The sequence below is a fragment of the Palaemon carinicauda genome, chromosome 11 (genome assembly GCF_036898095.1).
Source record: "Palaemon carinicauda isolate YSFRI2023 chromosome 11, ASM3689809v2, whole genome shotgun sequence".
NCBI lineage: Eukaryota > Metazoa > Arthropoda > Malacostraca > Decapoda > Palaemonidae > Palaemon > Palaemon carinicauda.
The window spans coordinates 70,905,584-70,918,967 of record NC_090735.1 but is presented as its reverse complement, the minus strand read 5'-3'; the positions used below and the strand labels follow the sequence as shown (position 1 = coordinate 70,918,967).

The 13,384-nt window shown below is 46.2% G+C and overlaps 1 protein-coding gene across 2 annotated transcripts in view; it reads right to left on the bottom strand.

The window, feature by feature from the left end:
• Window positions 1-13,384, bottom strand: part of LOC137650063 (cytokine receptor-like factor 3) — a 213,313-nt gene that overhangs the window by 166,332 nt on the left and 33,597 nt on the right. For both annotated transcript variants that reach the window (XM_068383111.1, XM_068383110.1), the window contains exon 2: window positions 8,793-8,966. In XM_068383111.1, the coding sequence (XP_068239212.1) occupies window positions 8,793-8,966 (174 nt within the window). The remainder of the gene's footprint in view (window positions 1-8,792; window positions 8,967-13,384) is intronic.

Genomic DNA, 13,384 nt, shown 5'->3' with positions numbered 1-13,384 from the left:
TGGCGTACTTCGCCACCTTCTCCTGGTTTAGGATTTCAGAGGCCTAAAAGGAGACTGGAAGTCCCGTAAGTTTCTTGAAGGGGGTGGCCTTCGAGAGTGCCTCTATAGAGGTCGAGAGGCAGCGTTGGAAGAGATTCCCCAAGGATCTCGTAGTACCTCCTCTGAAACACATATGGAGGAGGTAGGAGCTTGGAGGATGAGTTGGAGCGGAGAGAAGAGGTGGACCCAGTTGCCTGGGACACTGCCTTCTGTTTGGCACTCTTCAACCCCTTTGACCAGGGCAAAGCTGCACTGGTCCAATGAGGTTTTTGAGAGCCATAGAACTGGTCAAGGACCGTTTCTTTTCCATCTAGAGGGGCTGCCGATGGATCTGGAAGTCCATTGATGGAATGGATGCAGGCTAGGACCTGCCAGAAGGCATGTTCCAACTCCTTCCTCTCATCCTCTGTAAGCTTAGGGCTAGCGACTTCTGGCAGAGTGTCGTCCTCGAGATCGCTCTGCCCTTCCACATCCGAGCTCTCATCCATAGGAGCCTGGAGTGGGTCGATGTCATCAACTGTATAGACTGGGGATAGGGAGAATACCGCTGCCTGGGAGTCAGTGAGGAAGGAAGCCTGGCCGAGGATTTGGGGATGGTGAATAAATCGTTCGGTTCCCTCCCACGCGGCCGAAGGTCCTCTGTCCCCAAGGGCCTAGAGGACTCCGTCGGCTACCGGGTGGAATGTAAGTCTGTTGCCGTACGGAGTAAGTCCCGTCCGGTCGCAGGTCGTGCCTCCTTAGACACTATCTCGACCGGTAAAGGACGGAAGGAGTTTCCATAGGAAGTACAGTGAACCCTCGTTTATCGCGGTAGATAGGTTCCAGACCCGACCGCGATAGGTGAAAATCCACGAAGTAGTGACACCATATTTACCTATTTATTTAACATGTATATTCAGACTTTTAAAACCTTCCCTTGTACGTAGTACTGTTAACAAACTACCCTTTAATGTACAGAACACTTAATGTATGTACTACAGTAACCTAAACTAACACAGGCACAAATATTAAAGGCGACTTTATATCATGCGTTTCCTAAACACGGCAAAAAGCACGATAAAAAATGGCAACCAATGTTTTGTTTACGTTTATCTCTGATCACAATGAAGAAACAAAAGCATTTACACATCTGTGTATAGGTTAGTTTTTGCATCGATTATATTGATTATTCAGTACAGTATGTTGATTTTGTTATTACCAATGTTTTACTTAATTTTTCTTAGGACTTCCAAATGAAATGTTTTTCTTTATGACGCCGCCTGAAACGACGGCGTCATAAAGTACGCTCAGTAAACAAACGAAGGCATTTAACGCGCATGATGAAAGTGATAAATAATGATATTACAGTAAAAGCTTTTATAAAATATGTTATTACAAATATTATTTACCGTATCTATATAAAATCATACATACGTAGCAAAGCAGGAAAACAATTTACGAGAGAGAGAGAGAGAGAGAGAGAGAGAGGAGAGAGAGAGAGAGAGAGAGAGAGAGAGAGAGAGAGAGAGAGAGAGTTGTTTTACATACGTAAATGTGAATTTTAAACAAAAAATAAATAGCCCCATTTCATATAAAATAGATTACAAATATTTTACTTTATCATATTACAGTAGTCTGTATAATACTGTAAAGATCAGTACAGTATGTTGTTGTTATAGTCGTGGCGATGAAATTCTCACGAAACAAAAATGCTCCATTTGATTACAACAGCTGATTCATTTTTTTTTTTTCTCTCTCTCTCTCTCTCTCTCTCTCCTCTCTCTCCTCTCTCTCTCTCTCTCTCTCTCTCTCCGTGTTATACAATACTGTACTTACATTTAGATGAAGAAACTAAAATTAGTTTTCTTAGTGTCAATTAAATACGAAACGAAAAAATTATGCCGAGTTTACATCCATTTCAATCGTTGCTAAAAATACGGCATCCGATTTCATCAGCAAACCACTATTTTTTGGGAAACATCATTTTATTCTAGAAAATTGCTACTCTTTAAATAGTTAATTGCACATTAAGAAAGTGTGTACTTTTGTTTTTAAATTTCGGGTGTGTTTTAAAAATCGAGTATTGTTGACTTCTTTTTGTTTTACTTTTGGCTGTGATTAGATCAGCTGACGTCTAGCTGCCGCTCTTGAGAGTGTACGAATACACTAACAAAGTACAGTATCGTTTATACCATTTCTTAACTTATTCAAACCGTCTACAGTATACAGTTGATATTACATAAGCACCAATGTGTTATAACCTATCAATTTTTTTTGTTTATTACATTTAAACCCCCTTCTCTCTCTCTCTATCTCTCTCTCTCTCTCTCTCTCTCTTCTCTCTCTCTCTCTCTCTCTCTCTCTACCTCTCCCTCTCTCTCTCTCTCTCTCTCTCTCTCTCTCTCTCTCTCTCTCTCTCTCTCTCTCTCTCTCTCTCCCTCTCTCTCTCTCTCTCTCTCTCTCTCTCTCTCCTCTCTCTCTCTCTCTCTACCTCTCTCTCTCTCTCTCTCTGTGGGCTACTTTTCACTACCTCCCATTCATTACCTCTCTCTATCTCTCTAACAAATGATATCTTTGTTGCTCCTCAAAGTTTCATTTATATTGAAAATCAATCATGATTCAATTTTCCTTACTTTCTCCAATCTCGCACCATTGGTTACATCGCGGTATTTTCGAAATTTCCGGAAAATCCGCGATATATGTATATACATGGGTTATGAAAAAAATCCGCGAAGTGGTGAATCCGCGATGGTCGAACCGCAAAGTAGCGAGGGCTCACTGTAACCCTATCCTCCTTAGGGGGCGAAGGACGAATCCTTTTCCTTTTCCCCATTGGCCTGGCCTGTGGCGTCTTGAACTGCAGGGGGCTACCCTGAGGTTCATGCCTAATCTCCTCCAGAGGTCTTTTGCGAGGGGATGACCGTCTCCCCTTGCCAGAAGGACCCGCCTGTGCGGAATCTTCCGAACTCCTCCTAGGATCGGAGGGAGGAGAGGACCCTGGGAAGAGAGGAGGCGATAAGGGAATCCTAGGTGTGTCACCTAAGGACTGGGAGCGGGGAACGACTCCTTTCATGGCTTGGTGCATTACACTGAATAAGGTGCTAAGCCACGGGGGGTCACGGGCTCCTGAAGAACTAAGGGGAAGGTCCTTAGGAAAGAACTGCTCCCTGGGTTTAGGAACCTGGGCAGGTTTCCTAACCCTTTTGTCTGATGGAGGTTTCCCTACAGGCAAGATCGGCACAGGCCTACTCTTAGGGAATAGGGTCTGGGCTCAGTCGCGCAGGCAACTGTTGTCTCTGTTGAGGCCTAAGGGGCTCGAGAGACAGATTGTGAGCGCCAAGATGATCGTGCACCCTTGCGCCGAACTGTTGGTAGGCGAAAGGGTGCTTGTGCACGCGCATCTTTTTCGCGCTCGTGGAGTGCCTGAGGTTGTTCGCGCACCTGGCGCGCACAAGGTTGCTCACGCGCATGGGGCGTAGTGTGTTGTCCATGCGCAGTAGGTTGTTCGCGCGCATGGCGCAACAGGATGTTCGCGAGCATGGAGAGCAACAGGATGTTCGTGCGCATGGCGAGTAACAGGATGTTCGCGCATATGGCGCGCCATAGGATGAACCCGTGTGCCATGTTCGCCATTCTGTTTGCGCACCCCAAAACGGTCGTGCGGGCCAACTTGGTCGTGCACGCGAGAGCTCTCAGGTTGGTGAGAGAACTCACTGCTACGCTCACCCGAAGGTTCACGATAGCCTGTGTTGTGTGAGCGCGAACGATCAACACAACGAGAGTTTGTAAATTCTCTGTCATAAAAAGAATGACTCTGGTCACGAGAACCCGAAAGTTCAGCATGAACTGTGTTGCGCGAACCCGAAGGATCAACGCAATGAGAAACCGGAGTTTCTCTGTCACGATGTACCGAAATGTTTCCGCGACTAAATTTACGAGAGCCCAAGGGTTCAGTGTAACTCAGGTCACGAGACCCCGAAGGATCAACGTAACGAGGAATCAAGGTTCCTCTGTCACGAGATCCCGAAATATCAACGTGACTGACGGTACGAGAACCCGGAGGTTCAACGTTACCATCGTTACAAGAGCCCGAGGGTTCAGCGTAACAGAAACCCAAAGGCTTCAAGTCACGAGAGCCCGAAGGTTCAGCGCGACGGAGACCCGAAGGACTCCGGCTGTCATGAGAACCCACAGGATCAACATGAAGAGAGCCCGAAGGCTCACGATCACGCTAGCCCAAAAGGGTGATCGTCACGAGACCCCGAAGGGTCAACGTTAGGAGAACCAGCAGGTTCAAAAAGATGTCTCCTCATAGCCTGAGGAGGAGAATGTCCGGGGTGGAGAGGGGTTACCCACCCCTCCACTCTAGGAACCTCCGGAGAGGAACGTTCAGCAGACTCCGCCCGAGGGGGAGACTGAATAAGGTCTACAGATAATTCCTCCACAGGGGAGGAGAGTTCGCCCGAAGGAGAACTACGCTTATAACAAGGTTCTCTTTCCGCCCCTGGAGGAGAACCTAAAGCGTAAGGAGATTGCCGATGCAGAGGCAATCTTCTCTCGCGAACGAGAGATATGTTCCCCCGAACGGGTAGCTTGCCTTGGAGAGAGCGCTGCCACCGCCCCTGGTGGGTTAGCTAAATCCTCGGCGTCGAAACCAGACTCTCAGCCTGACCGACGGCAACAGCGCCTGCGCCCAGAAGAGGAGGATCGACCTCCGCAGAGGAAGGAGATGACCGCCTTCTCTCTGCTCCCCTTTGGAGGAGTTCGAGGAGAAATTCCTTCGTAGGGGGACCATCGACGCCCAGCAATGGCCATAAAGACACAAGGTCTGGAAAAGAACAGGCGCTCCCTGGGGGTAGAGAAGGAGCCGACTCACTAGGGGAGCCGCCACCTTCGTCTATCCCACAGGGTTGATCTGGAGTCACAAGCCCTGCACTACTGCTCGACCGTGCCCCGGAAGGGCCTGGTCGAGGATTAGCTTTGGGCAGAGATTTGGGCGTAGAGGAAGCAGAAACCCGCGATTTCTTCGATTTCGAGGAAGACCCCGAAAGCAAAGATTCACGTTTAGACTTCTTCTTCTTCTTACGCGCAAACCTCTCCCACTGGGAGGCAGGCCACTCCCTACACTCGGAACAGGTGTTGTCCCGCGAACACTGAGTTCCCCGGCAATCCGGGCATAAAGGGTGTGGGTTCGTCTCCACGGACGACATGAAGGTGCCGCAGCGGCGGCCTTCAATCCCTGGACATGTCCGCATAGCGGGACAATAACCATACACACAAAAGAAAAAGAAAATGTAATAAAGTCAAGGCAGTTTGTTTAACGGGAGAGAGAGACGGCACGTCCCCACTCTACCGAGCCAAAAGCAAAAGTGGTTACTCAGTGTGAGTGAGCAGGGTAGCTAGTCTACCCCAACCCCCTCCCGCTAACTAGCGGATGGGGTAATTATCCCTCACTAAATTGTTTTGGCTGGTTTTCAGCGTTGCCAAAAGTAATACCCTATAAATAGCGAGGGTTTGTATCTGTGTCGGAACAAATATAATTTAAGCAAGTAGAAAGAGAGAGAGAGAGAACCTTTACAATACGTACATACGTATGAAAAAAGAAATTAAAGAACCTTCACATTACATACATACGTATGAAAAAAAATTAAAAGTTTTCATCTGAAACAAATATTACAAAATAAAGAGGCAAATAATTATTAAAATAAAAAAAAACAATATTTTTTTTGTTTACCATGGAATAAGAAGACGTCAACTTGGATGATGAAGGATTCTTAAAGTTGAATGACTGCCTAGGCTACGAAGACGACAACAACGATGATACGATGATGATGATGATAATGATTTGACTGCGCAATTGATATTATGACGATGAAGAGTGATGATGGGTATCATTGCGCAGCCAATGACTGCTTTAATGACTCTTCTGAAGTTGGGGTGCCATAGCCTCTGGCACCGCCTCCTGAACTTCGGCTGCAAGAACTTTTTTTCGGTGCTTGAAGAACATGGTGATCGGTAAATGCTGTCGTTCTTTCTTCATTTTTTTCTAAAACGACCTTATACGGCTGCATAACACCGTCCAGATTGTTGCAAAATTGCAGAGACGGTATCATATCATCGTCATATTCCCCTGAAAGTGCTTGCGCCTTTTTCAATAACCTGCAAATGGTCGAGAGCCGTTCTAAGCTTAGGCCAGGGTCAGGATCCTCTTTCTCTCCTTCTTCCGAATCGTCTTCCTCTTCACTAGCTGACTTCGTTAGTTCTTCTAAGTCCTCTTCAGTTAGTTCTTGGGAGTGGCAGTCAAGCAGTTCGTCGACGTTGTCCGTAGTCATGTCGGCAAATCCTTCACCACCATGGATAGCAGCCAACTTCACAGCCTTTGTTACCGCCGAATGCTGGATTTCGGCAAGCGTGAATCCTTCGTCATCGTAGACGATCTCAGGCCACAACTTCTTCCAGCTGGATTTAATGGTGGAAGGCTTCATCTCTTCCACGCCTTCTGGATATTTTCAAGGCACGTAGCAATCGTGTACGTGCACCAGTATACCTTCAGGTTGAAGTCTTCTTGTGCGTGCGCATTGTCCACTTTAGCAACCTGCTCTGCCAGGGGATTTCTTGTGTAGAGAGCCTTAAACACCCTGATAACTCCCTGGTCCATAGGGTGAATTGGGGACATAGTGTTAGGTGGCAGAAACTCCACTTGGATCCCAGGGAACGTCAAGTTTGTTGCGTGGCCACCAGCATTATCCATAAGCAGCAGGACTTTGAACGGAAGGTTTTTTCCCAGGAGGTAGACCTTCACCTGCGGGATAAAACATTGGTGGAACCAGTCACTTGTTAGCGTCTTCGTTATCTAGGCCTTAGGATTACCCATCCAATGGACGGGAAGGCAATTCTTGTTCTTATGCTTCAGCGCCCTTGGGTTTTCGGATTTGTAAATGAGTTCTGGCTTCAACATAAACCCTTGGGCATTGCCGCACATGACAAGGGTCACACGATCCTTATAGGCTTTAAAGTCAGAGGCTCTGGCTTCCTCATTGAAAAGGAACGTACACGATGGCGTCCGTTTCCAAAATAAGCCAGTTTCATCCATATTAAAAACTTGCTGCGGAAGATATTCCCCCTCAGTTATAATATCTTGGAACGTATCACGTACGTATTAATTGGCAGCCTCCTTATCCGCAGAAGGAGCCTCGTCATGCATTGCTACGCTTTTGAGTCCGTATCATTTCTGGAATTTGGCAAACCACCCTTTGCTAGCGACAAACTGTGCTTTTTTCTTTGTTGATCGGCTGGATAGGACTGGTTGCGGATCATCAGGGTCTTCTTCGTCTTCTTTCATTTCTTCATCGCCTTCTTGAGGTTCCTGTGGTTCCTTGGCAGCATACACTTCGTAAAGTTTCCGCGCCTTTGTCTGGCTCATGTTCGTATCCAACGGAATATTTTTCTTTCTACAGTCACTATCCATATCGATAATGCCGTTTCCATCTTCACAATTGCCTTGTTCCTTTGAGTTACAACTCGCTTTTGTGTTTTATTGAAGGTTATAGCACCAACTCTCCTAATCTTAACCTCCTCTTTCTTTATAGAACGAACTGTGGATTCGTTCACCTCGAAATGGCGACCGATGGCTGCATACGTTCTTCCTTCCTTAAGCATATTGAGATTTTAATTTTCTCGGGGATAGACATCATCTTACGTTGCTTCTTAGGCTTGCTGTCGGCCTTGGAGGTAGCAGGACGTTTAGGAGCCATTACAAGGGATGTACACTCGAATAAAGTTCACAAAAATCACAAAGAAATCCCACACGGCACAGATAAAGTGAAACACGCGATGCTGAATACCAGAGCGATTTGGAGGAAGCAAGACTGGGAGGAATCTCTAGAGATCGCATTCACTCTCCCTGAAGCGCCAATCAAAAGTTTGGGCACCGGAAGACGAAAGCAAAGCCTACAAACTTCCTTGACTTCAAGGATGACCCCAAAGGCAAAGAGTTCTGTTTCAGCTTCTTTTTTTATTTTTACCGTACTTCGCCCACTGCGCTGATGGCCAATCTCAACGCTTGTTGTAAGGTGAAGACTGCAAACAGTCATGACCACTGCAAGATGCGCACAAAGACTGGGGTTACACCGATTCCTGCTTATGAAGGTACCGTACCTCCATCTAGCATCCCCAGGGAATGGCCGTATGTCCATGCATGATTTTTCAATCACAAAACACACTTTCACTCTGTAATGAGAAAGAAAAAAACTGTTAAGCAGCCAAGATATGGACACTGAACGTATGAGTTTACAGCTAGGCGGGTGACCTGAAAGTGGCGCTTTAGTGTGCTGGCGAGGGGGTAGGGCTTCCATACCATCAGCCAGTAACTACCAACACTTTATTAAAGACATACTCCTATCATAGGTCGAGGGTTTGCATTCTGGTAGGAACAAATTCTTCGCATGGAGATCCTAAATCTTGAAAACAACTTAACTTTTGTACTGTGGATTTCTGATGCACTTAACATATACCAACATTTATAAAACAAAGAATTGTGTTCAGCAATTCCACATTACTCTAAAAAATTACTCTAAAATCAGCCTCCAAATTACCAGTAGGTCACACCCTATATATGCTAACATTCTATGAGGATAGTTGATATATGCTCCATAAGCAGATTTCCAATTATTATATGTTTAAAAAAAAACAATAATCTGTTCAAGAACCTTGTAATCCTATGTAACCTTTGGAGCATTATAGATTAAATACATAATAAGAGATACTTTACTCACTTGCTTCTTTGCAAGGTTAATTTGTTCGCACAGCTCTAACAGTTGCTCATGGTGTTGTTCTATAGTGGATATTGTGTCTACAAGGTCAAGAGAGATCTGGGATTTGACATGTTTTCGGTATTCTTCACGAAGTCGTTCACTGGTACTGCTGGCTTTCTCTTCTGATTCAGACATCTGTGAAGGAGTGAAATGCTTTCTTCAAAAGTAAACTTAATATTATCCTACATTTCTACTTAAAATGACAAATTCATGGGTAATTTGTATTTTTCCTAACGATACAAACCTTTAGCTATTTATTAGGGGGCATTACTTTTGATGAAACTGAAAAGATGAGCCACTAAAATTTTGGCGAGAGTTAACTAGCCATCCCGCTAGTTACTGGGGGGTAATTGGGGTAGCATGCTACCACTCCCACTCACACACCTGTGAATTATCTCACTTTGCTTGGAGGTAGGACTTTAGGGGGGGATAGGGTCGGCGGTTAATTTGTATAAATAGCTAAAGGTTTGTATCGTTAGGAAAAATACAAATTATCTACGAATTTGTCATTTGTTCCGTAACTGGAATTCAAAACCTACGCTATTTATTAGGGGTGACTCATCCATTAGGAGGGTAGACATCGCTGCCAATCTGGCTTTTTGGCTTCACCCGGGGTTCCATGTATTGAATATGTTGGTACCAATTATAAGAAATCACTACACCTCGCTAAACCTTGCTATGCAAGGTCTGCGGCCTACGCAAGCTGTGTGTTAAGATAAGCAGTGTGACAGTCATGGAGAAAGTTGTTCTGAGACTTTGTAGGAAAAACTCTTGAACCAAGACTCTCCCCCATACCACCTCGACAGGGTATGGGGACTCAACAGTATTGACACAATACTAAGTACACAAGGGAGCATGGTTTACCCGCAGTGGTTGAGGTCAGCTTGTGAAGAGAACCCAAGCTGTTGTTTTCCCCATAAGAGGGGAGGATGAAGGAAAGAAAAATAGCCAGTCATTCCTTTTCATTCATGCAGACTAAACCCAGGTAACAATGCCATCAATTTTCTGCTACTTGTCCAATAAGGAGCTTGAGGTATACAACCATCTGTTGTGCAGCCACTACAGGACCGATAGAGATCGTATTGAGTTCCTGTGGGTCACGTCTTGCAGGAAAAAGGATGCGAAAGTCACCTGGAGCATTCACACCCTTGCTTGTAAAACCTGTGTCACAGAGTAATCTGCTTTGAAGGGCCAGGGGTATAGGTACTCTCCTGACATCGTAGGTCGATGTGTTGGAGGAGGATCTGGATTCAGAGAGAAATTGATGACTCTCTGAATCCAGCAGAGATGATGTTTTGGTGATCCTCCTCCTGTCTCTCCCAGTGCTGACGACAAGAGAAGGCACCCAGGTGGGCTGTTGCCGTTCTCTTGAGGTAGAGCCTCCAACCTCACCCAGGGTACAGTAATAGATGATCTGGATCATCAGTTACTGAGTGGAGACTTGTTGAATAGGATCCGTTACTTATGGAGACTGTGGCTTGGCAACAAACTCAGGGACGAAACTAAACGTTGCCTCTTACCCTTCTCATGAATGGGCGATGTCGAAAGAGAGACCACGAAGTTTCTTGACTCGTTTGGCTGCTGTAAAAGTGTATAGGAACACTGTCTTCTAAACCAGGTGAACTGGACTGTAGGGCGGTTTCCTTAGACTGGAGAACTCGAACCATGTTCCGAGAGGGAGGTATCAATTCTGACTGGGGAGAGGCAAGTCTGTAAGTCCCCATGAGTTAGGAAAGATCTAGCGATGAGGGGATGTCCCTTCCTTTCAGTTTGAAGGCAAGACTCAAGGTTGAGTGATCGTCTTTACCTGCCAAAACTGAAAAGGGGGTCTTTTCTTCCTCCAAATACTCGAGGATTCCGCTATTGCTGGAAAAGAGGTATCGAGTGGAGAGATATGCTTTCCCATGACACCAACTACAGAAGACGTTACACTTTGCCTGGTGGACTGATGCTGAGGAATTCCTCGGATATCCAAACAACCTTTTCGCAACTTATTGCTAAAAACCCATCTGAGAGAGGAGGTGCTGGGTAGTCTCTAGGCGTGCAATCATAGCGATGCTACAGTATAGCCTGTGGTAAGTGTCGAAGTGTGGTTGTCTGTGACGTGGAGAGGGTTCTCTTGGAGGCTCCGTCAGGAGCTGCAGAAGGATCGAAAACCATTCCGCATAGTGCTATAGCGGAACTATGAGAGACCTTGAGAGGCTGACCGGTGTTCTAGCATTACGGAGTACCCTTCTCATCAAGCAAAACGTGGACGAGACGTTAACATCGTTGTTGTACCCACCGTTGTTGGTATGCCTCTTGCCAGTGAGCCTTAGGGTCTAGGATTGGGGAGCAACGGAAGCCCGAGGTTCTGGGGTATTGCGAACAGATCCACAGTTGGAGAACCCAATAAATTCAAGACTTTGTAGGCTACGAGGTGATTCAAAGACCATTTTGTACACCCTATCTAAGATGCTGTACTCAAGATAGTCGGCGAGCACATTCCTCTATTCTGCAATGAAGCGGGCTGATAGCAGTACCAAGCGGACTTCGGCCCATCTTAGTACTTATGCTGTTGATGTGAGCCACTATGTGGTGTTGTCGCTCATCACACCACTGAATGGCCCATCAGGAATTGATGAGGCTGTTGAAGGACTGGAAAGTTGCCCTTCATCTCTTAAGAGATTTAAGAGAAGGTACTTTCGGACTCTGTCCAGAGGCCTTAGGTCGTGTGGTGCAGTAGGATGGTCCCTCCTCCCTTCTTTTGGTGTGTCTTTTCACAGCATCAAGTACGGGGGGGAGGGGGAATGAGATGGTTACACCCCTCCGTAGATTCTTGACTGCCACCCATCCCTTGAGGTTCTTCCAATCCTCTGGTCCCCTGGGAATCAGAATGTCAGGGGAATTGAAGGCCTGATTCCCATCAGACTCAAGCCGCCACTGGAGAGAGCAAATCCTGAGGCTGGCATTGGAAACTAAACGGGCCACGGATGATAGGTGTCAGAGGAGACATGGCCACTTTGGCTGGGAATTCTTCTCGTCTTGAGAAAAGGGTCTTGTGACCTTTCTAAGCCTCGTTACCCTGGCTTTGATGAAAAGTTTTTTTTGGAGATAGGTGTCTAGAATCATTCCTAGATATACTAGTCTTCTGAGACGGAAGAAGTGAAAACTTTCCAAGATTTACCATGATCACCAGATCTTGGTAAAAAAACTTCAGAAGTTTCGGCGCTAACGCAAGGTTGCCACCGAGTCTGCTAAGATCAGTCAGTCATCCAGAAAACAGAGGAGATGGATGCCAATGCTGAGATCCCAGGATGGGTGCTTTGGAAAGACTGAAGCACAGTGCCCTGAACTGGTATTTCTTATTGTCTAGACTGAATCTCCGATACTTCCTTGGAGATGGATGGTTTGGAACCAGGCAGTATGCATCCTTTGGGTTCAGCATGCACATGAAGACCTCTGGTCTTACCCCTTGTCCCAACTTCTCCAACATGTTGTGGACATTGGCCCAAAAGGCCAGCTCCTTGTGGATCCATTCACACAGGAGTTTGTTGACGCTGGGGTCTTAACTCATGGAGGAAAAGATGGGAAGCGATACCCTGTGCAAGGATTCTTCCCTGGGAGAGAACTTCTTTAACTGATAGCCGTGGTTAAGGCAACGCTTGACCCTATCATGTGCCCAGACAGGGTTGATACTATTCCTTAACCCAGCATCATTCTGGGGAACGTTAATCAATGGTCAAGGGCTGGGTATCGTGGCTACTATGCAGTTGGAGAGGGCTCGCGAGGGGTCACCTGTCAACAAGCCGCTGATGGGGGCTATCGATCGCTTCAGTGGATCGGTGTGGTGGCAAACGGCGAGTAGCAAGAATTTTGTTGTTTGCCTTCCGATCTAGGGAACAACGGGCAGAGGTTGACAAGAGAGTCTTAGTGATGGTGAACAGACGATGATTGGCGAATCAGTGATCTGTGAGCTGAAGATGGTAACTGACAAGCAGACGAGGGCTGTCTGGTCAGTCAGCTAAGGAAGGCTGGCGACCAATGAGTTGGCAATCAACTTGGAGTACCCTGAGAAATAGCAAAATGGTTTAATGATCGCTAGTTGGTGATCGGTGAGCCATTGACGATCAGCGCTCAAGAGCTCTGAAAGGAAGCATGTAGAGCTGATGATCGAGAACCATATGGTTAAAGAAAGGTTCGATGATCAGAGTGTTGAACTAATTATCAGTGAATGGGGTTCTAATGATCGGCGATCGAAGCATTAGCGAATGGTAAGCTACCAACAGCTGAGTATCAAGGACTGGCAAACGGGGAGCTATAGATCAGGTAAAATTTTTCACTAATAGGAAGAACCACTAATACTCCAAAGGAAAGTGTTACCCGCGGAGAAAAAGCTGAGAAGTTAAATTACAAGCAATTATAATTTCACTTAAACAATTGGAAGCTCAACCTGACCCGCGAACAGAGAAGGTACTCCACCTGTTAGTATAATGTCGGAAGCCCATGAAAGGTGAACGGCCTTGAGAAGAGAAAGACCGAAACCAATCTCTGAAAGGCCACACTCCCATCCC